At 42.9% G+C, this 23,557-nt stretch overlaps 1 protein-coding gene across 1 annotated transcript in view; it reads left to right on the top strand.

The window, feature by feature from the left end:
- The first annotated feature begins 20,385 nt into the window (after window positions 1–20,385).
- Window positions 20,386–23,557, top strand: part of COL23A1 (collagen type XXIII alpha 1 chain) — a 386,867-nt gene continuing 383,695 nt past the window's right edge. The window contains exon 1 of the mRNA XM_052642950.1: window positions 20,386–20,744. Coding sequence (XP_052498910.1) covers window positions 20,454–20,744 — 291 coding nt within the window. The 5' untranslated portion in view covers window positions 20,386–20,453. The remainder of the gene's footprint in view (window positions 20,745–23,557) is intronic.

Below are 23,557 nucleotides of genomic sequence, written 5' to 3'. Positions count from 1 at the left end.
GTAAACATTAGTTTAAAAAAAAAAAAGTTGTTGATCAGTCTGCAAGGTAAAAATATTTTTGTTGTAAAATTCATGATCGATTATCCGGATACAGGTTTTTTGTTGACGGTATCCCCATTTCTGAAGTGCATTACCAAAGACTTGAGTTTTATTGCTTTTGAACATAAAGTTCAGTTTTAGTATGATAAATAGTGAAACCAAGGTGGGTTTCTGTATGGAATCCACTGGCAGCATTTGCACATACAGTAGAGATACATTGCTGAAGTTGGCTAGAAATGTTAAAGAGCTGAAATAAATTTTGGCAAAGCATCACTGCATAAATTATGTTAAGGCCCCTGATGCAGTCCACGTGTAATTGAACTATGTTATATGTAATAAGGTTTTTTAAAGGCGCATTTGATGAAAAGGTTTTTGCTGAACACAGTTATAGAAATTAAGGAGTCAGCCATCCTTTATTTTCCTCTCCATTTCCATACTGCTAGTACCACCGAACTACCTAAGCATCCAACCTTTCCGTACAAGTACTTCTGAGTTCCCAAATGAATGTTTACATTCTCCCCTATCAGAAACATAAATTTATTTAGCTGATACCAGGATATAGGAGGGAGGGGGAAGAAAATCCCATTATTTCTTATGAATAAGTTAATGATTGCTAATCCCTTTCCTTTCTGAAAAACGTTTGCATTTTTTACTGAAGGATACTTGCTAGTGTCTAGGCCTAATTCATGCTGCTGCTGCTGCTGCTGAAGTCACTTCAGTCGTATCCGACTCGGTGCGACCCCAGAGACGGCAGCCCACCAGGCTCCCCCGTCCCTGGGATTCTCCAGACAAGAACACTGGAGTGGGTTGCCATTTCCTTCTCCAATGCATGAAAGTGAAAAGTGAAGTCGCTCAGTCATGTCTGACTCAGCGACCCCATGGACTGCAGCCTACCAGGCTCCTCCATCCATGGGATTTTCCAGGCAAGAGAACTGGAGTGGGGTGTCGTTGCCTTCTCCGGCCTAATTCATGGAAGTTTAGGAGTTAAAATGAAACTTCAGTGAATTAGGTAGAAAAAGTTAAGTGGTGTGAGGATGATACTCCATCACATGAGTGTCTACTAATTTTTCCTGTCTTCTGGAAACTCGGTTTCCTTTTGTTTGGCTTTGCCGAGTCGGTTTTGTGGTGCAGCATGTGGGGTATTGCTGCTTAGGTAGCTCAGTGGTAAAGAATCCATCTGCCAATGCAGGAGATGCAAGTTCAGTCCCTGGGTCGGAAAGATCCACTGGAGGAGGAAACGGCAACCCATTCCAGTATTCTTGCCTGGAAAATCCTATGGATAGAGGAGCCTGGTGGACTACAGTCCATGGGGTCGCAAGAGTCAGACATGACTTAGTGACTGAGCCACACACACGTGGGATCTTACTAGGTTTGTTCAAACTTACAGTTTCAGACCATGAATTGTAAATCTTTTTAACTAGGTTCAAACACATCATTATTAATCAAAATAGAAACCATTATTATCAACATGTTTTTACCAACAAGTTTATTCCTATAAAGTAAAAATACATGCTTTGGGATTCAGTAAATTTTTGGAAAGCATTTTGCCTGCAGAAAGCTCTTGAGATGTTTAAGAAGTCATTTGGCAAGAGGTCAGGTGAATGTGGTGGGTGAGGCAAACTTGGTAGCCCAGTTTGTTTAACTTCTTAGAAGGGGTTATGTGATGTGCAGTCGGGTGTCATGGAGAAGCACTAGACCTGTTGACCAGTGCCTGCTGCCGGCATTGCAGTTTTCAGTGCCTCGATTTGCTTAGCGTGCTTCTCAGGTATAATGGCTTCACCAGGATTCAGAAAGCTGTAGTGGGTCAAGTGGACACCAGAGCACCAGTGACATGACCATTTTTAGGTGCAGGTTTGGCTTTGGTGTTTTGGAGCTTCTCAGTCCCAACTACTGAGCTGGTCATCGCCAGTTGTTGGGTGTATAAAATCCACTTTTCATTGCACATAACAATACAAACGAGAAAGGGTCCTTTAGTGGAAATGATAAGAATTTTTTTGACTTTCAGTAAGCTTGAAAGGCACCCACTTAACCGAGTTTTTTTACCTTTCCAATTTGTTCAGATGCCAAATAACCACAGAATGGTTGACTTTGAGTTCTTTGGCAGCTTCTTATGTAGTTGAGAATCAACTTTGAGCATCAGCTTTGCTGATTGCTGTCAGTTGGTCATTGTCAACTTGCAATGGCTGGCCACTGCACTCCTCATCAAGGTTATTGTCTTTGCAAATGATGTTGCGAGTTGTCTCTGCTGTTTTATGACCTATTTTGAACTTGAATAAGAAAATTACTCAGTTTTCCTTTTTGTGTAACATCATCTCCCTAGTCTAAATATAAACAGCCAAATATTGTCATTAGAAAACCATACTGTGAGGAATTCATATCAAAATTATGTGCATTTCTCATTTGTATAGCATAACCATATTTAAGAGAAAACCGCAATTAATTTTGCACCAACCCAATAGTTCCATGACCAGAGATCCCCTGTTCCCAGTATTAGAAGGTGGATTACCAGGTTTCTACTCTTGTCTTTTTCCTTGTATTTCTGAACTCATTTTCTGAAAGCACCAGGTTTTTATTTGAAAGTGTTGGGAGCGTCAGGACTAATGGGAGAGGTTTAGAGAATGGCCAGTGTATAAATGCACATCTTTTGTAACAGCATTTTCCCTAATGATTTGATGTCTCATAATTTAGTATATATAGAAATCTCATTGACATCAAACTTGGCTTTAAATGTGCAGCGAACTTTTATTTCCAGTGTTAAATGTGCTACTGCTTATTTTCTGAGGTCTTGCCCACAGTTAGGTGCTGTGGGCATCTGAATTAAATTCACCCATTCCCATCCATTTTAGTTCTCTGATTTCTAAAATTTCAAAGCTCAGTCTTGCCATCTCCTGTTTGACCACATCCAATTTACCTTGATTGATGAGCCTAACATTTCAGGTTCCTAAGCCATATTGTTCCTTATTTCACTGGAGTTTACCTTCACAACCAGACAACATCCACAGCTGGGTGTCGTTTCCCCTTTGGCTCATCCTCTTCATTCTGGAGATACTAGTAATTGCCCTTCACTCTTCCCCAGTAGTATATTGGACACCTAGTGACCTGGGGTGCTCATCTTTCAGTGTCACACCTTTTTGCCTTTTCATACTGTTCATGGGGTTCTCAAAGTAAGAATACTGAAATGGTTTGCCATTCCCTTCTCCAGTGGACCACATTTTGTCAGGCCCTGAAGGGACACGCCCTTCACCTGCTCCACATTGCTAGATGATATGTCTGGCACTCTGGTTGTCCCACTGCTGGTCCTTGTTGAGTGTGTAAACCTTCACCAGCTGTTGGATGTTGATCACCATGCTGCCCAGGGGCTGAGGCAGAGGCCCTGCTGGAATAACAGGGAAGGGGGTCCAGGGAAGTCTGGAGCTGATGTTGGAGGCTGCCCAGGAGTGGACGGCTCCCTGCTGTCACTGCTGCCACTGGCCACCCTGTGGCCGATATGCTGCCCAGGACAGGGTGCCCTGGCCTCTCCACTGCCCATACTCGGCATTTAAGTTAAATAGAGTGACAATATACAGCTTTGACATGCTCCTTTCCTAATTTTGAAACCGTCCATTGTTCCATGTCCGGTTCTAACTTGCTAGTTGGCATGCATATAAGCTGCTCAGATGATAGGTAAAGTGGTCTGGTATTCCCATGCCTTTAAGAAGTTTCCTCAGTTTTTTGTGATCCACACAGTGCAAGGCTTTAGCGTAGTCAATGAAGCAAATGTAGATGTTTTTCTGAAATTCCCTTGCCTTTTCTATGATACAGGTGTTGGTAGTTTGACCTCTGGTTCCTCTGCCTTTTCTAAACCCAGTTTGTACATCTGGAAGTTCTTGGTTCACATACTGCTGAGTCTAGCCTGAAGGATTTTAAGCATTACTTTGGCATCATGTGAAATGAACACAATTGTGTGATAGTTTGAACTTTCTTTGGCATTGCCCTTCTTTGGGATTGGAATGAAAACAGCTTTTCAAGTCCTGTGGTCATTGCTGAGTTTTCCCCATTTGCTGACATATTGATTGCAGCACTTTAACAGTATCATCTTTTAGGATTTTAAATAGCTTAGCTGGAATTCCACCACCTCCACTAGCTTTGTTCTAGTGATGATTCTTAGGGCCCACTTGTTTTTTCACTCCAGCATGTCTGGCTCTACGTGAGTGAGCACACCATCATGGTTATCTGGGTCATTAAGACCTTTTTTGTATGGTTCTGTATAATCTTGCCACCTGTTAATCTCTTCTGCTTCTGTTAGGTCCTTGCCATTTCTCCTTTATTGTGCCCATCTTTGTGTGAAATGCTCTCTTGGTATCTCTAATTCTCTAATTTGTTTTTGAAGAGATCTCTAGGTTTTCCCATTCTGTGTCTTTGCATTGTTTACTTAGGAAGGCTTTTATCTCTCCTTGCCATTCTTTGGAACTCTGTATTCAGCTGGGTATATCTTTTCCTTTCCCCTTTGCTTTTTGCTTCTCTTTTTTTCTCAGCTATGTGTAAGGCCTCCTCAGATATCTGTTTTTCATTTTTCTTTGGGATAGTTCTGGTCACCACCTCCTGTACATTGTTACCAATCTCCGTCCATAGTTCTTCAGGCACTCTATCAGATCTAATCCCTTGAATATATTTGCCACTTCCACTGTATCATCATAAGGAACTTTACTTAGGACATGAGTGGCCTTGTGGTTTTCCCTGCTGCTGCTGCTAAGTCACTTCAGTCATGTCCGACTGTGCAATCCCATAGACGGCAGCCCACCAGGCTCCTCCATTCCTGGGATTCTCCAGGCAAGAACACGAGTGGGTTGCCATTTCCTTCTCCAATGCATGAAAGTGAAAAGTGAAAGTGAAGTTGCTCAGTCGTGTCCGACTCTTAGCAGCCCCATGGACTGCAGCCCACCAGGCTCCTCCATCCATGGGATTTTCCAGGCAACAGTACCGGAGTGGGGTGCCACTGCCTTCTCCGAGTGGTTTCCCCTACTTTATTCAATTTAAGGTTGAATTTTGCAATAAGAGCTCATGACTTGAGCCACAGTCATCTCCAGGCCTTGTTTTTGCTGACTATGTAGAGCTTCTCCATCTTCAAAGAATGTTATCAACCTGGTGTTGACCATCTGTTACTGTCCATGTATAGAGTCATCTCTTGTGTTGTTAGAAGAGGGTGTTTGCTGTGATTATTGTGTTCTCTTAGCAAAACTGTTAGCCTTTGCCCTGCTTCTTTATGTATTCCAAGGCCAAACTTACCTGTTATTCCAGGTATCTCTTGACTTCCTACTTTTGCATTCCAATCCCCTATGATGTAAAGGACATCTTTTTTTTGGTGTTAGTTCTAGAAGGTCTTGTAGGTTTCATAGAATCATTCAACTTCAGCTTCTTTGGCATTAGTGGCTGGGGTATATAGACTTGGATTACTGTGATGTTGAATGATTTGCATTGGAAATAAATTCATTCTGTCATTTTTGAGACTGCACCCAAATACTGCATTTTGGACTCTTGTCCAAAGGGATTCTTTGCCACAGTAGTAGATATAATCATCTAAATTAAATTCACCCACTCCCATTCATTTTAGTTCACTGATTCCTAAAATGTTGATATTCAATCTTGCCATTTCCTGTTTGACTACATCCAATTTACCTTGATTCATGGACCTAACATAACATTTCAGGTCCTATGCAATATCGTTTTTTACTGCATCAGACTTTCACCACCAGACACATCCACAACTGGGCATCGTTTCCGCATTGGCTCATTCTCTTCATTCTTTCTAGACTTATTTCTCTGCTCTTCTTTCCCTGTAGTATATTGGATGCCTACCTACCTTTGGGGCTCATCTTCCACTGTCAAATCTTTTTGCCTTTTCATACCATTCATGGGGTCCTCAAGGTAAGAATACTGCAGTGGTTTGCCATTCCCTTCTCCAGTGGACCACATTTTGTCAGAACTCTTCACCATGTCCTGTCCGTCTTGGGTAGCCCTGCAAGGCGTAGCTCATGGTGCTGTGATCCAAGTGATCATGTGTCTCTTGTAACAGTTTATTTTAAGGTCTATTTTATCTGATATGGGTATTGCTACTCATCTTTCTTTTGATTTCTGTTTGCATGGAATCTTTTTCTTGCCCCTCACTTTTAGTCTGTATGTATCCCTAGATGTGAAGTGGATCTCTTCTAGACAGCATATATATGGTTCTTGTTTCACATCCATTCAGCCAGTGTGTGTCTTTGGTTAGAGCATTAATCCATTTTCATTTAAGGTAATTATTGATATGTATTGGAGCTTCCTAGATGTCACTAGTGGCAAAGAATCCGCCTGCCAGTGCTGGAGATAGAAAAGATGGGGGGTTGATCGCAGGGTTGGGACGATCCCCTGCAGGAGGGCATGGCAACCCACTCCATTATTTTTGCCTGGAGAATCCCATGGTCAGAGGAAAGTGATGGGCTACAGTCCATAGGGTCGCAAAGAGCCGGACATGAGTGAAGTGACAGCATGCATACATGCATACTGGTATCTATTATCCTATTATCATTTACTTATTGTTTTAGGTTTGTTTTTGTAACTCTTTTCCTTGCCTTGTATTTCCTGCCTAGAGAAGTTCCTTTAACATTTGTTGTAAAGCTGGTTTGGTGGTACTAAATTCTCTTAACTTATGCTTGTCTGTAAAGCTTTTAATTTCTCAGTCGAATCTGAATGATATCCTTGCTGGGTAGAGTAATCTTGGTAGTAGGTTTTTTCGTTTCATCACTTTAAATATATCCTGCCTCTCCCTTCTGGCCTGCAGAGTTTCTGCTGAAAAATCAACTGATAACCTTATGAGGAGTCCCTTGTAAGTTATTTATTGCTTTCCCCTTGCTGCTTTTAATATTTTTTCTTTGTGTTTAATTTTTGTTAGTGTGACTAATACGTGTCTTGGCCTGTTTCTCCCTCCTTGGGTTTATCCTATGTGAGACTCTCTGGACTTCCTGGACTTGGATGGGTATTTCTGTTCCCATGGCAGGGAAGTTTTCGTCTATGATCTCCTCAAATATTTTCTGATATACTTTTTCTTTTCTTCTCCTGGGATCCCTGTTATTTGAATGTTGGTGTGCTTACTGTTGTCCCAGAGGTCTCTAAGAGTGTTTTCATTTCTTTTCATTTTTGTCCCTTTATTCAGCTCTGCTTATTTCCACCATTCTTGTCCTTTCTTCTGCCTCAGTTTTTCTGCTAATGTCTTTTGCTAGTGTATTTCTGCCTCAGTTGCTAGTATATGCCTCTAGAGTATTTTTTTATTTCGGTTATTGTGTTGTTCATTGCTGATTGTTTGTTCTTTAGTTTTTCAAGGTCTGTGTTAAAAATTTGTTGTATCTTCTTGACCCAGGCCTCCATTTTCTTTATCTCTGCCTCCATTCTGTTTCTGATATTTGGGATCATCTTTACTCTCATTATTCTGAATACTTTTTCAGGTAGACTGCCTATTTCCCCTTATTTGTTTGGGGTTGTGAGGTTTTACCCTGTTCCTTCATCTGCTGCGTATTTCTCTATCTTCTCATTTTATTTGGGGTCTTGTTTCTGCAGGCTGCAGGATTATAGTTCTTACTTGTGTGTCTGCCCCCCATGGGTGTGCTTGTACCATTGCCTTCTGTAGACTTCCTGGTGGCGGGACTGTGCCTCTGTTGTGGTGGGTGGAGCTGAATCTCATCCCTCTGATGATCAGTGCTGCATCTAGTAGTGTGTTTTTTGCTGTCTGTGAACCTAGTATGGCTTTAAGCAGCTTGTCTGCTAATGGGTGGGGTTGTGTTACTGTTTTGCTAGTTGTTTGGCATGAATTATCCAGCACTGGCGCTTGCTGGCCATTTGGTGGAGCCAGGTCTTAGTGTAGTGATGGAAGCCTCTGGGAGAGCACTCACAAATATTCCAAGAGGTCTGGAGTTCTCTGGTGGTTCAAAACCCTGGACTCAGGTCTCCCACCTCAGTGGCTCAGGCCCAACCCCCGGCTGGAGCATCAAGACCCCACAAGCCACATGGCATAGAAGGAGAGGAAAAAAAAGAAAAAAACCAACCAACAAACAAGAAACAGATAAAACTCTAACAAATGGTGAAAGCAAAACTAAACATACAAAAACACATAAAGAAAGGCACTGTCACACTCACAAAAAAAAAGTCAACAAAAAAGAGCAATCAAATCAACAAACCCATAAATGAAAACAAACACTAAAAACTAGTAAAAACCCAAAACCAAGAGCAAATCAAATGCAGAAAGCAAACTAGAAAAAGGCAAAGAAAGCATGGGCTGTGGGGATACTGCTTGACACTGATCTCTTTGCAGAATTCTCTCTGCTTTGCCTTCTGCATACCTGTTGCTACAGTCGCCAAAGCTCTCCACTGTCCCTACCAGTGAGGGGGCTTCCTAGTGGGGACAATTTTCCTCCTTCACAGCTCCTTCCCAAAAGCACAAATCTTGTCCCAATTCCTTCCTATCTTGTTATGTGGACATGAGCTTGCGTTTTGGAAGTCTGAGGTCTTTAGCCAGAGTTCAGTAGGTGTTCTGTAGGACTTGTTCCACTTGCAGATGTATTTTTGATGTATTTGTGGGGAGGAAGGTGACCACGTCTTACTCCTTTGCCATTTTGAAGAGACCCCTAAGTTACTTTAAAGTAATTGTACTTCCTTACTTGGAATTACTTATGGGTAATATCTGTGTTATAGGATGATTAAAAACATCTAGAAGATTACCTGGCTTTTAGTAGTCTCACTAGTAAATAGCAATTATGTACTTTGTTTTCTATAAATGCTTTAACCCAGGTTACTTCATTAAAAAAAAATTCCCAATAACGTTGGTTGTTCCTCTTTATGGCACCAGGTCAGACAAAGCTACCAAGAATTCTGCTTTTGACTCCCTAGTATAGTAGTTTTTATTGTGACATTCCATTGAAATTGAAGGAGGAATAGAATTTTCAAAGAAAAAATTTTCAACCAATCAAGAATGTCTGCTATTCAGATACATTTTCTTACATTCACTCCTTACCCGGATTCAGTTTGTTTTAAATGTAGTTCTGGAGAGAAGTTATATATAATTAAAGACTTTAATGTAGGTTTAATTATAAAGAGCTGAAACCACCCTAAATATTCTTTGAGGCAAGCACCTCATAGCCTAGATACTATTAACAGCAGTTACATGTAATGAGATTAAAGATTAACTGTGATCTAGAGGAGTTCCCATGCATAGCCCCCCTTAGTGACTTAAAATGTTTCCCATTACAAATATAAATGAAAAAAGTTTTTTTAACTTAAAAAATCAGTGCTAATTTTTTAAATCATGAGCTTTGAAATGTATTTTTTTTGAAGTATAGTTGGTTTACAATGTGTTAGTTTCAAGTACACAGCAAAATGGTAATATATGTATGGGTATATGTTTTATTTTCAGATTCTTTTCCATTATAGATTATTATATCAAATGTAGTTCCCACTGCTATACAGTAGGTCCTTGTTGTTTATTGTATATGCAGTAGTTTGTATATGTTAATCCCAAACTTCTAGTTTATCCCTACCTCCCTTTCCCCTTTGGTAATCATAAGTTTGTTTTCTATGTCTGTGAGTCTATTTCTGTTTTGTACATAAGTTCATTTGTATCATCTTTTTAGATTCCACATGTGATATAATATTTGTCTTTGCCTATGTTAGCTTATTTAACTTATATGCAGAGTACATTTAACTTATATGCAGCAAATTTAGAAAACTCAGCAGTGGCCACAGGACTGGAAAAGGTCAGTTTTCATTCCAATCCCAAAGAAAGGCAATGCCAAAGAATGCTCAAACTACCGCACAATTGCACTCATCTCACCCGCTAGTAAAGTAATGCTCAAAATTCTCCAAGCCAGGCTTCAGCAATATGTGAACTGCGAACTTCCTGATGTTCAAGCTGGTTTTAGAAAAGGCAGAGGAACCAGAGATCAAACTGCCAACATCCGCTGGCTCATGGAAAAAGCAAGAGAGTTCCAGAAAAACATCTATTTCTGCTTTATTGACTATGCCAAAGCCTTTGACTGTGTGGATCATAATAAACTGTGGAAAATTCTGAAAGAGATGGGAATACCAGACCACCTGACCTGCCTCTTGAGAAACCTATATGCAAGTCAGAAAGCAACAATTAGAACTGGACATGGAACAGACTGGTTCCAAATAGGAAAAGGAGTATATCAAGGCTGAATATTGTCACCCTGCTTATCTAACTTATACGCAGAGTACATCATAAGAAATGCTGGGCTGGAAGAAGCACAAGCTGGAATCAAGATTGCTGGGAGAAATATCAATAACCTCAGATAACACCACCCTTATGGCAGTGAAGAGGAACTAAAAAGCCTCTTGATGAAAGTGAAAGAGGAGAGTGAAAAAGTTGGCTTAAAGATCAACATTCAGAAAATGAAGATCATGGCATCTGGTCCCATCACTTCATGGAAAATAGATGGGGAAACAGAGGAAACAGTGTCAGACTTTATTTTGGGGGGCTCCAAAATCACTGCAGATGGTGACTGCAACCATGAAATTAAAAGACGCTTACTCCTTGGAAGGAAAGTTATGACCAATCTAGATAGCATATTGAAAAGCAGAGACATTACTTTGCCAACAAATGTCCGTCTAGTCAAGGCTATGGTTTTTCCAGTGGTCATGTATGGATGTCAGAGAAGGCAATGGCACCCCACTCCAATACTCTTGCCTGGAAAATCCTATGGACGAAGGAGAGTTGGACTGTGAAGAAAGCTGAGTGCCGAAGAATTGATGCTTTTGAACTGTGGTGTTGGAGAAGATTCTTGAGAGTCCCATGGACTGCAAGGAGATCCAATCAGTCCATTCTGAAGGAGATCAGCCCTGGGATTTCTTTGGAGGGAATGATGCTGAAGCTGAAACTCCAGTACTTTGGCGACCTCATGCGAAGAGCTGACTCACTGGAAAAGACTCTGATGCTGGGAGAGATTGGGGGCAGGAGGAGAAGGGGACAACAGAGGATGAGATGGCTGGATGGCATCACTGACTCGATGGACATCAGTCTGAGTGAACTCTGGGAGTTGGTGATGGACAGGGAGGCCTGGCGTGCTGCAATTCATGTGGTCTCAAAGAGTCAGACATGACTGAGCAACTGAACTGAACTGAAGTTAGTCAATAATCTCGAGATCCATCACATTGATGTGGCACTATTTCAATCCCTTTTCATAGCTGAGTAATATTCCATTGTGTATATATGCATATGTGTGTGTGTAGCTTTATCCACTCATCTATTGATGTACACTCAGGTTACTTCCGTGTTTTGGCTATTGTAGATAGTGCAGCTATGAACATTGGGGTGCCTGTATCTTTTAAAATTAGAATTTTGATTGTTCCTACATATATGTCCAGGAGTGGGATTGCTGGATCAAATGGTAGTTCTATTTTTACTCTTTTGAGAAACTTTGATATGTTTTTCATAGTGGCTGCACCAAATTACATTCCTACCAACAGTGTAGGAGGGCTCCCTTTTCTCCATACCCTCTCCAGCATTTATATTTTGTAAACTTTTTGATGGTGGCCATTCTAAATGGGGGAGCTGATAAATCAGTAGTTTTGATTTGTGTTTCTCTACTAATTAGCAGTATTGAGCATTTTTTGTATGCCTGTTGAACATATGGGTATCTTCTTTGGAAAAATGTCTGTTTAAGTCTTCTGCCCAGTTTTTGACTTTATATATATAGAGAGAGAGAGAGAAAGAGAAAGAGAGAGCGCTGTATGAGCTATTTGTACATTTTGGAAATTAAGCTTTTGTTAATCACCTTGTTTGTAAACATTTTCTCCCAGGCTGTATGTTGTTCTTTGATTTTTTAATAGTTTCCTTTGCTGTGAAAATGCTTATATGCTTGATTAGGTCCCGTTTGCTTATTTTTGCTTTTATTTCTTTTGCCTTAGGAGGCTGACTAATGCTATTATTCATGTAAAAGAATATTTTGCCTATGTTCTCTTCTAGGAGTTTTATGATGCCATGCTTTATATTTAAAGTCTTTAAGCTATTTTGAGTTTATTATTGTGTATGATGTGAGGGAGTGTTCTAACTTCATTAATTTACATGTGGCTGACTGTCCAGCTTTTTTTTTTTTTTCTTGGTTTCTTTTTTTTTATTTTTTATTTTTTTAAATTTTAAAATCTTTAATTCTTACATGCGTTCCCAAACATGAACCCCCCTCCCACCTCCCTCCCCATAACATCTCTCTGGGTCATCCCCATGCACCAGCCCCAAGCATGCTGTATCCTGCGTCAGACATAGACTGGCGTGACTGTCCAGCTTTTCAACACTACTTACTAAAGAGACTGTCTTTTCTCCCTTGTACATTCTTCTCTCTTTTGTGAAAGGTTAATTGATCATAAGTGGTTTTGTTTCTGGATTCTCTATTCTTTTCCATTGATCCATATGTCTGTTTTTGTGCCACGACCACGCCATTTTGATTACTGTAATTTTGTGTTATTGTCTGAATTCTTGGAGGGTTTATTTGTTTTTTATTCAGGATTGCTTTGGCAACTCTGTGTCTTTTGTGGTTCCATCTAAATTTTAGGATCATTTGTTTTACTTCTGTGAAAAATGTCATGAATAATCTGAAATGGATTGCATTAAATCTGTAGATTGGTTTGGATAGTATGGCCATTTTAATGATATTAATTCTTCCAATTCAAGAACATGAGATATATTTCCATGTCTCTGAATCATCTTCAATTTCTTTTATCATTTACGTAGTTCTCAGCAAATCAGTCTTTCACCTCTTTGGTCAGATTTATTCCTAGGTTTTTTTTTTAATGTGATTATAAAACATTATTTTTACTTACTTCTGATATGTCATTGCTAGTGTAAAGAAATGCAACAGATTTCTATATGTTAATCATATACAGTACTGAATTAGTTCATCAGTTCTAATAACGTGTGTGGAGTATTTATGGTTTTCTATATGTATATAGAATTTATGGTTTTCTATAGAATTTAGTATTTCTAAATTCTATATAGAATTTATGGTTTTCTATGCTATATAGAAAACCATAAATACTCCACACAAAAATTATTAGAACTGATGAACTAATTCAGCTACCTGCATATAATGAAAATTTTACCTCTTTCCAATTTGGATGCCTTTAAAAAAAAATCCAGTGCTTTTAAAAACTGATGGATTTACTCTTAACTAAAGGCAACATAGGTAGGTACAGTTTTGAGAATAAATGCCAAGAACAATCCTAAATGATTAGAGTATGTCATCAATAGAGAAGTTTTAATTTTAAAAGATGTTGCTATTTTTTATGTTTTTCAATTTTTTTAGAAACATTCCAATTATTTTATGTATCCTCTACACTCATAGTTCAGTTCAGTTCAGTTCACTTGCTCAGTCATATCTGACTCTTTGCAACCCCATGGACTGCAGCACGCCAGGCCTCCCTGTCCATCACCAACACCCAGAGTTTACTCAAACTCATGTCCGTTGAGTCGGTAATGCCATCCAACCATCTCATCCTCTGTCGTCCCCTTCTCCTCCTGCCTTCAACCTTTCCCAGCATCAGGATCTTTTCAAATGAGTCAACTCTTTGCATCATGTGTCCAAAGTATTGGAGTTTCAGCTTCAACATCAGTCCTTCCAATGAACATTCAGAACTGATTTCCTTTAGGATGGACTGGTTGGATCTCCTTGCAGTCCAAAGGACTCTCAAGAGTCTTCTCCAACACCACAGTTCAAAAGCATCAATTTTTCAGTGCTCAGCTTTCTTTATGGTCCAACTCTCACATCTATACATAACTTCTGGAAAAACCATAGCTGTGACTAGACGGACCTTTGTTGGCAAAGTAATAGTAATATAGTCATAGTAATCCAAGTCTATGCCCCAAACTCTAATGCCAAAGAGGCTGAAGTTGACCAGTTCTATGAATACCTACAACACCTTCTAGAACTATCACCAAAAAAAAAATGTCCTTTCATCATAGGGGATTTTCCAATTTGCTGACATATTGAGTGCAGCACTTTAACAGCAGCATCTTTTAGGATTTTAAATAGCTCAGCTGGAATTCCATCACCTCCATTAGCTTTGTTTGCAGTAATGCTTAAGGCCTACTTGACTTCATACCCCAGGATGTCTGGCTCTTAGGTGACTGACCCCACCATCATGGTTATCTGGGTCATTAAAACCTTTTTTGTATAGTTTTTCTGTGTATTCTTGCCAACTCTTCTTAGTCTCTTCTGATTCTGTTAGGTCCCTACCATTTCTGTCCTTTATTGTGCTGCCCATCCTTGCATGAAATGTTCCTTTGATATCTCCAATTTTCTTGAAGAGGTGTCTAGGTTTTCCCATTCTATTGCTTTCCTCTATTTCTTTGCATTGTTCATTGAAAAGGTCATTTTATCTCTCCTTGCTATTCTCTGGAACTCTGCATTCAGGTGGGTAATCTTTCCCTTTCCCCCTTGCCTTTTCTTCTTTTCTCAGCTATTTAAAAAGCCTACCCAGACAACCACTTTGCCTTCTTGCATTTATTTTTCTTTGGAATGGTTTCGGTCACTGCCTTCTGTACAGTGTTACAAACCTCCATCCATAATTCTTTCAGGCACTCTGTCTACCAGATCTAATCCCTTGAATCTATTCGTCACCTCTACTGTATAATCATATGGGATTTGATTTAGGTCATACCTGAATGGCCTAGTATTTTTTCCTACTTTCTTCAAATTAAGCCTGAATTTTGCAAACAGGATCTCATGATCTCAATTACAGTCAGCTCCAGGTCTTGTTTTTGCTTACTGTATAGAGCTTCTCCATATTTGGTCACAAACAGTATAATCAGTCTGATTTTGGTATTGACCATCTGGTGCTGTCCATGTGTAGAATCGTCTCTTGTGTTGTGGAGGAGAATGTTTGCTACGATCAGTGTGTTCTCTTGACAAAACTCTATTAGCTTTTCCCTGCTTCATTTTGTGCTCCAAGGCCAAACTTGCCTGTTATTCCAGGTTATTCCATTGTTATTCTCTTGACTTCCTACTTTTGCATTCCTGTTCCTATCCTGGGCTTTATACTGTTTTTGCCATCCATTTTACTTAGCCATATGTTAAAACCCCACAATACATTGCTATTTTGCCTTAAGCCTTCTATTATCTTTTAAAGAGACAATAGATGTTCTTTTTTTTTCTTCATTTTTCAATCTTTTTCCTCTGTTTCATTTTGGATAGTTTCTCTTGTTATAGTTTCAAGTTCATTAATCTTCTGCAGTGTCTGCTCTGCCTTTAATCCCATTCAGTTTATTTTTCATGTCAAGTGGTGTCATTTTAATCTCTAAATTAGATCTTTTAACAAAAATCTTTTGTTTTTCCTAAATGTGTTCAATCTCTCCTCTTATTTCCTTGAACATATGGAATACTGATATAACTTTTAATATCCTTGCTATCATCTTTTCATTTCTGAGTTTGCATTGCTTTTTATCATATCGTGGGTCATATTTTCTTGCTTATTTGTGTGCCCGGTGATTGTGGCTATTTGTTTTACCTTCTTGGATACTGGGTATTTTTATATTTACTTGAGCTTTATTATGCAACATGATTAAATTACTTGAATCATTTTGACCCTTTCAGGTTTGTGGTTTAAGCTCTGTTAGACAGGACCAGAGCAGCGTTTAGTCTAAGGCTAGTTTATCCCCACTACTTATGCAAAACCTTTAGAGTACTTTACCCATTGCCCTCTGAATTGTCAGGTTTTCCTTGCTGGTTGGTGGGAAGAAGAGCTATTCCTGGCCAGTGTGAGCTGTAGGGTTTGCTTCCTCTCTAATTAGAGTCTCATCCTTCTTAGTGGTTCTGTCCTGGCCCCGGTAGTTTCTTCACAAATGTGATGATCTCAGATGGAGAGTTCTCTCTCTGTCTGCAGCCCTGCTCTCCAGTCCTTTACCCTGCAAATTCTAACTGCCTCAGCTTCTCTGGGCTTGTAGCTCCTTCACCTTAGGGTGGCTGTGCCTAACTCCCCCTCCCTGCACAGTCATCTGGAAACATCTCTCCAGAGAGGAAGCTGGGACAGTCCTTGGGCTCACTTCATTTTCCCCCCCATCTCCCAAGGATCACTGTCCTTCATTGTGATCACTGTCCAGTATCTTGAAAACTGTCATTTCATACAGTTTCTCTAGTTTTCTAGTTTCAGATTGAGTATATTTAGTCCTGGTTAGTATATCCATTTTACAAACTAGAAAATTGAGGGTCTGAAACAGTAAGTAGCTGTGAGCTATTAGTGGAGCCAGAACTGGAATCTAGGCATTATAAGGCATTATACACCAAGATGCTGGTGCTTTTCCCATAATGTCATGCTGCCTTTTCTAGGTAACAATTACAATTTCCTTATGTAATTGAAGTTTACTCCTTTAAGCCTTAAAGCTTAAGCTAGCCATTTTTGTTGGAAATTTTTTAAAAAATGATTAAGTACTCCCTGCTTTCTTAAACATCTTCCCAGGTGGTGCCAGTGGTAAAGAACCCACCTGCCAATGCAGAAGACCCAAGAGGTTCTGGTTCGATTCCTGGGTTGGGAAGATCCCCTGGAAAAGGGCACAGCAACCCACTCCAGTATTCATGCCTGGAGAATCCCATGGACAGAGGAGCCTTCTTAAACAGAGCATTTTGAACATATTTGAATCTCTACATTATTAATATTATTTACAATTTTCTGTCGTGGTTATCCACCCTATCTAACCTAAGTAATCCCTTTTTAATAAAATAGTTAATTAGTTTAATAGTTAATCCCTTTTGTCCTGAAACATCCGGACCCTTGACAATCACCAGGCTGGGACTGCTGCACTTGCTGCAATTGTGATGGTAAAGAAGTGCTATCAGGTCCCTGACATAGTCCTCCCTTCCCCCACTGTACTAAAATGGCCCTCCTCTCCCTGCTGATGAGGGTCAGTTACCCCTGTGTTCAGGTCCCTGGACACAGAGTTCAAAGTGCCCTGGGGGGCAGCCATAGCTTATAGTTGAATGGACTCTTGCTTGGGCCCTGGCAAGGTAACCCTCTGGAGAAGTAGGACCTTCAACCCTGTAGGGCCCAGCTTTGTGAGGACAGCAAGGGTAAGCCCACCACCCCCACTGTGAGTCATGGGGAGTAACAGTGAATGGGGCTACTCTTGCTTCTACCCTTTGGTTCCTAGACCCACATATTATTGGGAAAGAAGCATCAGTATTCCTCATTTAATGCATATGCCACATTCTGAAAAATGGCAGTGCAGTCTTTTAGTGTATTGACTCTGAATACTATGAGTGGGTGCTTCACTTGTGCCTTCAAAAGGTAGTTCTGGTGTTCTGTGAGGCTGGCTGCTTCTGGCTGGTGCAGGATGTAATATATAATATAACCGGTGGGTTCCACGGTCATGGGCTCACTCCCACGCTTACTGTGCTGTAAAGTGGGTTTCCTGGTTGGATGCTATGTTATATAGAATAACTGTGGACTGCGGAGTCTATATAGACTGCTGGCTGAGGCTCTGCAAACAGGGAACACAAGCCGTTACCTAGAACAGCTATCCATCCCTGTGAAGAACAAATTGCTGGCCCTTCTGGGATGAAGGCAGTCTGAAGTAGTTGATTTGCCACCGAGTAGCCAGTTGGTCTCTCTGAGGATTAGTGCCTATCGCTGACAGGTTAGCCATTTCAGAGGCAAGAGTAGCTAGACTGACCTTGGTAATCTATATGCATGTTAGGGAATGCAGTGGATTCCCATACCCCAGATCTTCCCTCCACCACTCTGACTCAGCTCTCTGCCCTTAGGAGGCTGATCTCTTTGTTACTGCATCATCTGGGCTCCCCTGCCCTATAGGTTTGATCATTGGGAGGCCCAGCAGATCAGAGAGTAAGAGGAGAGATTATCTCCTAGCTTCTTATCTTCCAAGCCTTGGTTTGGCAGACCTGTCAAATGACACAGCTCCTTTTGAGCCGAAATTTGTTTAGCTCTGAGCATTCACAGGATTCCAACAACAGTTCCCTCTTCTCATTTCAGCAAGAAATAGTCATTGCCTCCCACTGTTTATACTCCAGAATGCTTCTTCCACATCCCCTGCTGGCTTCACTTAATCCGCCCCCACCATATAAACAATCTCTACAATCAAACTATCTTCAGTCTGAATACTGTCCCTTCCAGGGCCCTAACTGACATAAGATAGAGTATTTTCTTCCTTGCCTCTGAAAATGATGTGTAGACAGTAAACAAAAATTCACCTTTCCTTAATTCACTTGACAAATATTTGCCAGATCCTGCACTGTTCTGTGAGAAAACAGTGGCGAAAAAGACAAAGGGGTAACTTTGTCTTGTTAATAAAGAGGTAACTTCAAACAGTGATAAATGATTCCCGAGTAATCCTTCTGAAGACTGTGAGTGAAGCTTCCTTAGATTGGACAATCTGGGTAGGTCTTTCAGAGATAGTAAGGTTTAAGGACCTGAGGACCTTAACCTAAAGGAGGAGCTTGCTCAAAGATCTGAGAGTAGGGTATTCCAGATAGTGAGGCAGTAGGCAAGGATAAAGGCCAAAGGAACCAATGAGCTCGGCTTTTTTGATACACAGAAAGTTCTGGAATATAGTGAACAATACATGCAGCTGATGGGCAATTTGCCTATGTGTTTGTAGCAAGAACGAAGTGTCAACTTATAATATGGTGTTGACCTCTTTTCAAAGAAGACAATCCAGTTTGCTGAGCAAATACTTTTCAGGCTATTTACTGGGCATACACTATATTTTAGCAAGTCCTTCTCTGTCTAACCACTCAACTGTAACCCCAAGTCACCTAAGGTCCCAGCTATGAAGTTGCAGGGGTGAGGTGCCAACCATTTCTGTTTTACTCCAGTCTCAGAAGTACTTTTCTCCTCCAAGTTAAGGGAGTAAGGAGGTCCTCAGCAGTTGTAAGAGCTTTGTAATGTGTCCAAAGAAGCTAATAAATCTGAAGATACCCAGAGAAGGAGCAGGAAGATATAACAGGTCTTCCCCCCCTAAAAAAAACACTAACCCACGTTACAAAGATCCAAGTTGGTCTGTTGTTTTTATTTGACTATTACTGGAGTTAGTGGGAGACTATGTAGGACCAGTTTTAGGATATAATATGCCAAGTAGGAATTTGAGCCAGCAGAGAATGCGCCTGACTTCAGTCTTGCCCCCCTTTCTTAAAAAAAGACTGTTGTTCCAGCCGCTTGATTATCACTCAGGTTTTCCTACTTTAATTACGTGTTAAAGAATATACAGAATCACAGTATAGCTTAAATGTGGTACATACTAGATGAATATTTTTGGCCATATTGTGTTTCCACTGGGCTTCACTGGTGGCTCAGATGGTAAAGAATCTGCCAGCAATGCTGGAGACCCGGGTTCAATCCCTGGGTTGGGAAGAACCCCTGGAGAAGGACATGGAAACCCACCCCAGTATTCTTGCCTGGAGAATTCCATGGACAGAGGAACCTGGAGGGCTACCAGTCCGTGGGACCGCAGAGTCCGCCACGACTGAGCGACTAACACTTTCTTGTGCTTCCATTACAGAATGAAGCTAAAAGCTCATCAAAAGTTGGAGTTCTTTCCCCCTATCGTTTGCACTTATTGAAAGTCTCAATTTTCTCAAAGGAAAGCCTTTACCTAGGTCAGTAATTGTAAGACTTATTACAATTGTCTGGCACATAATAAATGGTGAGAGTATTAAAGATTCTTAGACTCACGCCTCTGCCAGACGCAATCCCGATTAACTGCGTCTGTGTGACTGCACAAGAGGTCCCTTTCCGCCACCAAACGGCGCTAGGGCACCATCCAGAAACGACTCACTAAGTTGGCCCTAGGGTTTGAAGTTCTGAACTCTTAAAAAAAGTGTCAGAAAGATTAATTCACAAGTTGAGGGGAATCTTCCCAAGAAATGAGTGATGCCGCAGCCAGCGGTGGGCTGCAGAAGGCGCTCTCAGCCTCTGGGTGCACCTCAGACCCCTTGGGATTTTGAAGCTGGAACTCGGGCTGGGGAGTCGCGGGGGTGCGGGAGCGGCAGTGGGTGCAGCCCGACGCCGAGAGCAGGTAAGGGCAGAGGTGAGTGCTGAGCGCTCTGGGCTCGCCCGGCGCGCTCGGGGGGTGCTCGGAGGAGCGGGCTTCCTTCCCGCTCCCGCCCCCTCGCCTCGCCGGGCCGCCGGGGCCGCTCCTCCCCTGGGTGGGTCTCGGCTCCTTTTCTGGCAGGGTCTATTTGCATAGAGGAAACTGCCCAAAGTGGCCGCTGTGGAGGAGCTGGCAGCGGGGAAGGGGGTGTGCGCCGCGGTCCAGCAGCTGCCCAGAGGCCGAGCCCCGCGCCCGGCCGACCTCGTGCCTCGGGCTCTCGCGACCGCTCCCACACGCTCAGCCTGCGTCCCCGGGCTCTGTGCACCGCCGGCTCCGAGAGCTCACGCTCGACGAGCGCGCCATGAGTCCAGGCCGGCGCGCCTGCGAGGACGAGCGGAACGGAGACCCGGCTGGCGGCGGCGGCGGACCGGTGAGCCCCGCGACTGGAGCGCGGGCCTGGGCGGTGAGCGCGCTGTGCCTGCTGCTCTCCGCGAGCTCGGCGGTCGCCTGCCTGCTGCTGGGCGTCCAGGCAGCCGCGCTGCAGGGCCGGGTGGCGGCCCTCGAGGAAGAGCGGGAGCTGCTGTGGCGCGCGGGGACTCCCGACGCCTTGGCCGCCTGGGCCGAGCCGCGGCTGGAGCGCCTGCTGCGTGAGGTAAGGCGCGGCGTGGGGAGCGGGGAGTGTCCGTGCGCCCGGAGCCGTGGCGCTGGGGAGGGGTCGCCCGCCAGCGGTGAGCGCCCGAGTGCGTCCCGGCAGGCTGCACGGGGAGGGGTCGGAGGCGGTGGAGGCTGGGGTGCAGGCGGCCGAGCGATCGGTCCTACAGTTCCCGCCGCAGCCTCAGGGGCGGCTTGCGGGAAAAGCAAGCTTAGAAGGACTCTTTCGGGGACAAGCAGGGGGAGGAAGAGGAAAGACCGCGGACTTTGAAGTAACAGATCTAGGGGCGAGTTTCCACGGGTGTGCGCGCTTGGACCGGTGGCTTCCCGCCTGCGTTAAGCGCCTGCCCTCTTACCTGTGTCGGGATAATGAAGGAGCTCTTTCGGGAAGGGTCTGATGACTCTTGTCGCTGGTAGCAGCTGCGGTCCCCAATGCTGATATACTTGCAGAGGTGTGGGGCCTCCAGCAGACCAGAGGATTCCTGGTGGCGGCAAACCTCTGTCAGACCCGGGCCAGGGTCCTTGGAGAGACATGGTCAATTCAGCCTGCCCTGTCCACCCTCTGAACCGTCAGGAAAGTGTTTCGGAGCAGCTCCATCTTGGGGGTGCCATGCTGTGCCTTGGTCTCCTTGGGCTCCGTGCGCACTCAGCGCGACGGAGACTTGGGGACGCCAACATCAGCTTGGCAGGGTGAGGGGAAGAAAAAACAGGGCCAGAAAACCCAGATTCTAGTTTGCATTGACTCCACCTGGGCGATGCCACCTGGGCATTGTGGACACAGCAGATCTTGAGTTTCCTTGCTAGGAGTGTCATATGAGATTCTGTGACACTTCTGTTAAGGTTGCTGTTATACCTCTTCAAAGCAGAAGCCGCCTTTGGGACTTCAAACTTGCACCCATCATGTTGATCAAAACCTCCACCTTCTGTGCAGCGGGGCACGTCCCAACAGAATGGTGGTGGTAGACTGGCCGGCACACCCCTGGCTGTGCTGTGCTCCCTTGCCTGAGCCATCCTCCACTTCCTAGGAAAGGCGGCTAACCGGAGATCCCCAGCATACTCCCCAAAGGGTTAGTCACTCAGCCCTGCCTCCAGCATCCCTGTCCCCAGCATACTCCACAAAGTGTTAGTCACTCAGCCCTCTCCCACTTTTTGGGACCCCATGGACTATAGTCTTCTAGGCTCCTCTGTCCTTGAGATTTCCCAGTCAAGAATACTGGAGTGGGTTGCCATGTCCTTCTCCAGGGCATCTTCCCCACCCAGGGATTGAACTCTGGTCTCCCGCATTACAGGCAGATTCTTTACCATCTGAACCACCAGGGAAGCCCTCAAAGGACATCCTTAACTATAGTGTGAAAAGCACTACAGAGTTTCAAGGTAGAGGAGAGGACGGCTAGGCTTGTTACTGTGGAGTCCCCTGAATTGTGCTCATCTGTGATGTTTAGTAATGAGCTGTGTATCCACTGTTGAGTTGATTTGAGTTCCTTAAAGGGAGCAGGAGAAGACTGCAGCATGCCTTCTTGATCACCATACCTATTTCTTAGTCATTTTAAGCCAGTATTACATCTCTTCTATCTTGGTTTTGGACAAAATTGCTGCTTCGTGAAATTATTTTCTACGTTCCTCCTGAAAGTGCCTGTAGACTTCAGAAATCTTTCTGGAGCACTGCTGGCAACTCCTGGTATTGGTTTCAGAGTTGCAGCCCATTATTTTTTGGCAAATCCTTAGAGACTAGGGTGTTGAACTGATTTATGGAAGGCTAGTAAAATTTCTACCTGTTAATGCAATAAGCATGGCTGTTCTTTTGAATAGGGGGCCCCTCTTACTTAGAAAAAAATAAACTACTAAGTTTGATTGAGTACATCAGAAATCCCGGTAAAACTTTTTATGAGGAACTTGCAAATTGTGTCCATTCCAACAGGGAGGAGGGTCCTAGGAAAGCAGCCACCGCTGCGAAGTGTGGATTAAGTCCTGAACTACACAGATCATAGGAGAGACTGCAGTTGCTTCATCCTGCTTCCAAGGAGTTACTGGGCAGAGTATTCCATCTCTGTCTCTCTCCACCACCAGCCCCTTTTCTCTTCTTCAATAGTAAGGTGAAGGAAAATGTCAAATCCTGGGATTTTCACTTGAAATTTGCTGTTCCATTCTGCAGGCTATACCTTTAGCATAGGACGCATCTCAGCTAACCAGACTTGACGTGGAGGAGTCTCTACTTGGAGCGTCTGAGATGCCATACTACGAGTGCAGTCAGGGTTGAGCTTCTGGCTGTTTGCGTGTCCCTGTGAAAAGGCATCTCTTTCCCAGGGCACCAGGCTGTTCCTTCTAGCCATTCTGCTCACAGATGTCGCTGGATGGGAAGTGTACACAGCCTGGACAGTGACCCTGAGAGCCCCTGGCTGAGATGAGGGGACTGTGGGAAGTGCAGTAGTGGGAGTTGGTAATTGGCTTTAAATAGATCTGAATATAACTTAAAAAAAAAAAAAACTATTCAGTATGAAAGACAAACAAATGATGAACTGAAAAATCTCTTAAAGAAAGCACATTTGTACTTGAACGTGTTTTTCAGTTCTAATTGTTCTCAGGAAGCATCCTTTCACCCTGTGCTGAAGTGGTTGTGTATATGAGGGTGCCTGCAGCTTGTCCTTTTACCAACAAGCTTGTTTTCAGAGAAGAGAAATCCTTGCCAACTATACACACTTTCATGTCAGAAAAATAAAAATAAGCCTACAAAAGCCACTGTTAACATGGAACCCACTGTCTTTGTTCCCTTGGGAACGGAACCCTGAAATAACTTCTTTGGGGCTGATCGATGAG

This window comes from Budorcas taxicolor, chromosome 7, assembly GCF_023091745.1.
Source record: "Budorcas taxicolor isolate Tak-1 chromosome 7, Takin1.1, whole genome shotgun sequence".
NCBI lineage: Eukaryota > Metazoa > Chordata > Mammalia > Artiodactyla > Bovidae > Budorcas > Budorcas taxicolor.
Note: the sequence above shows the minus strand (reverse complement) of the source record. Positions and strands in the feature narration are given on the sequence as shown.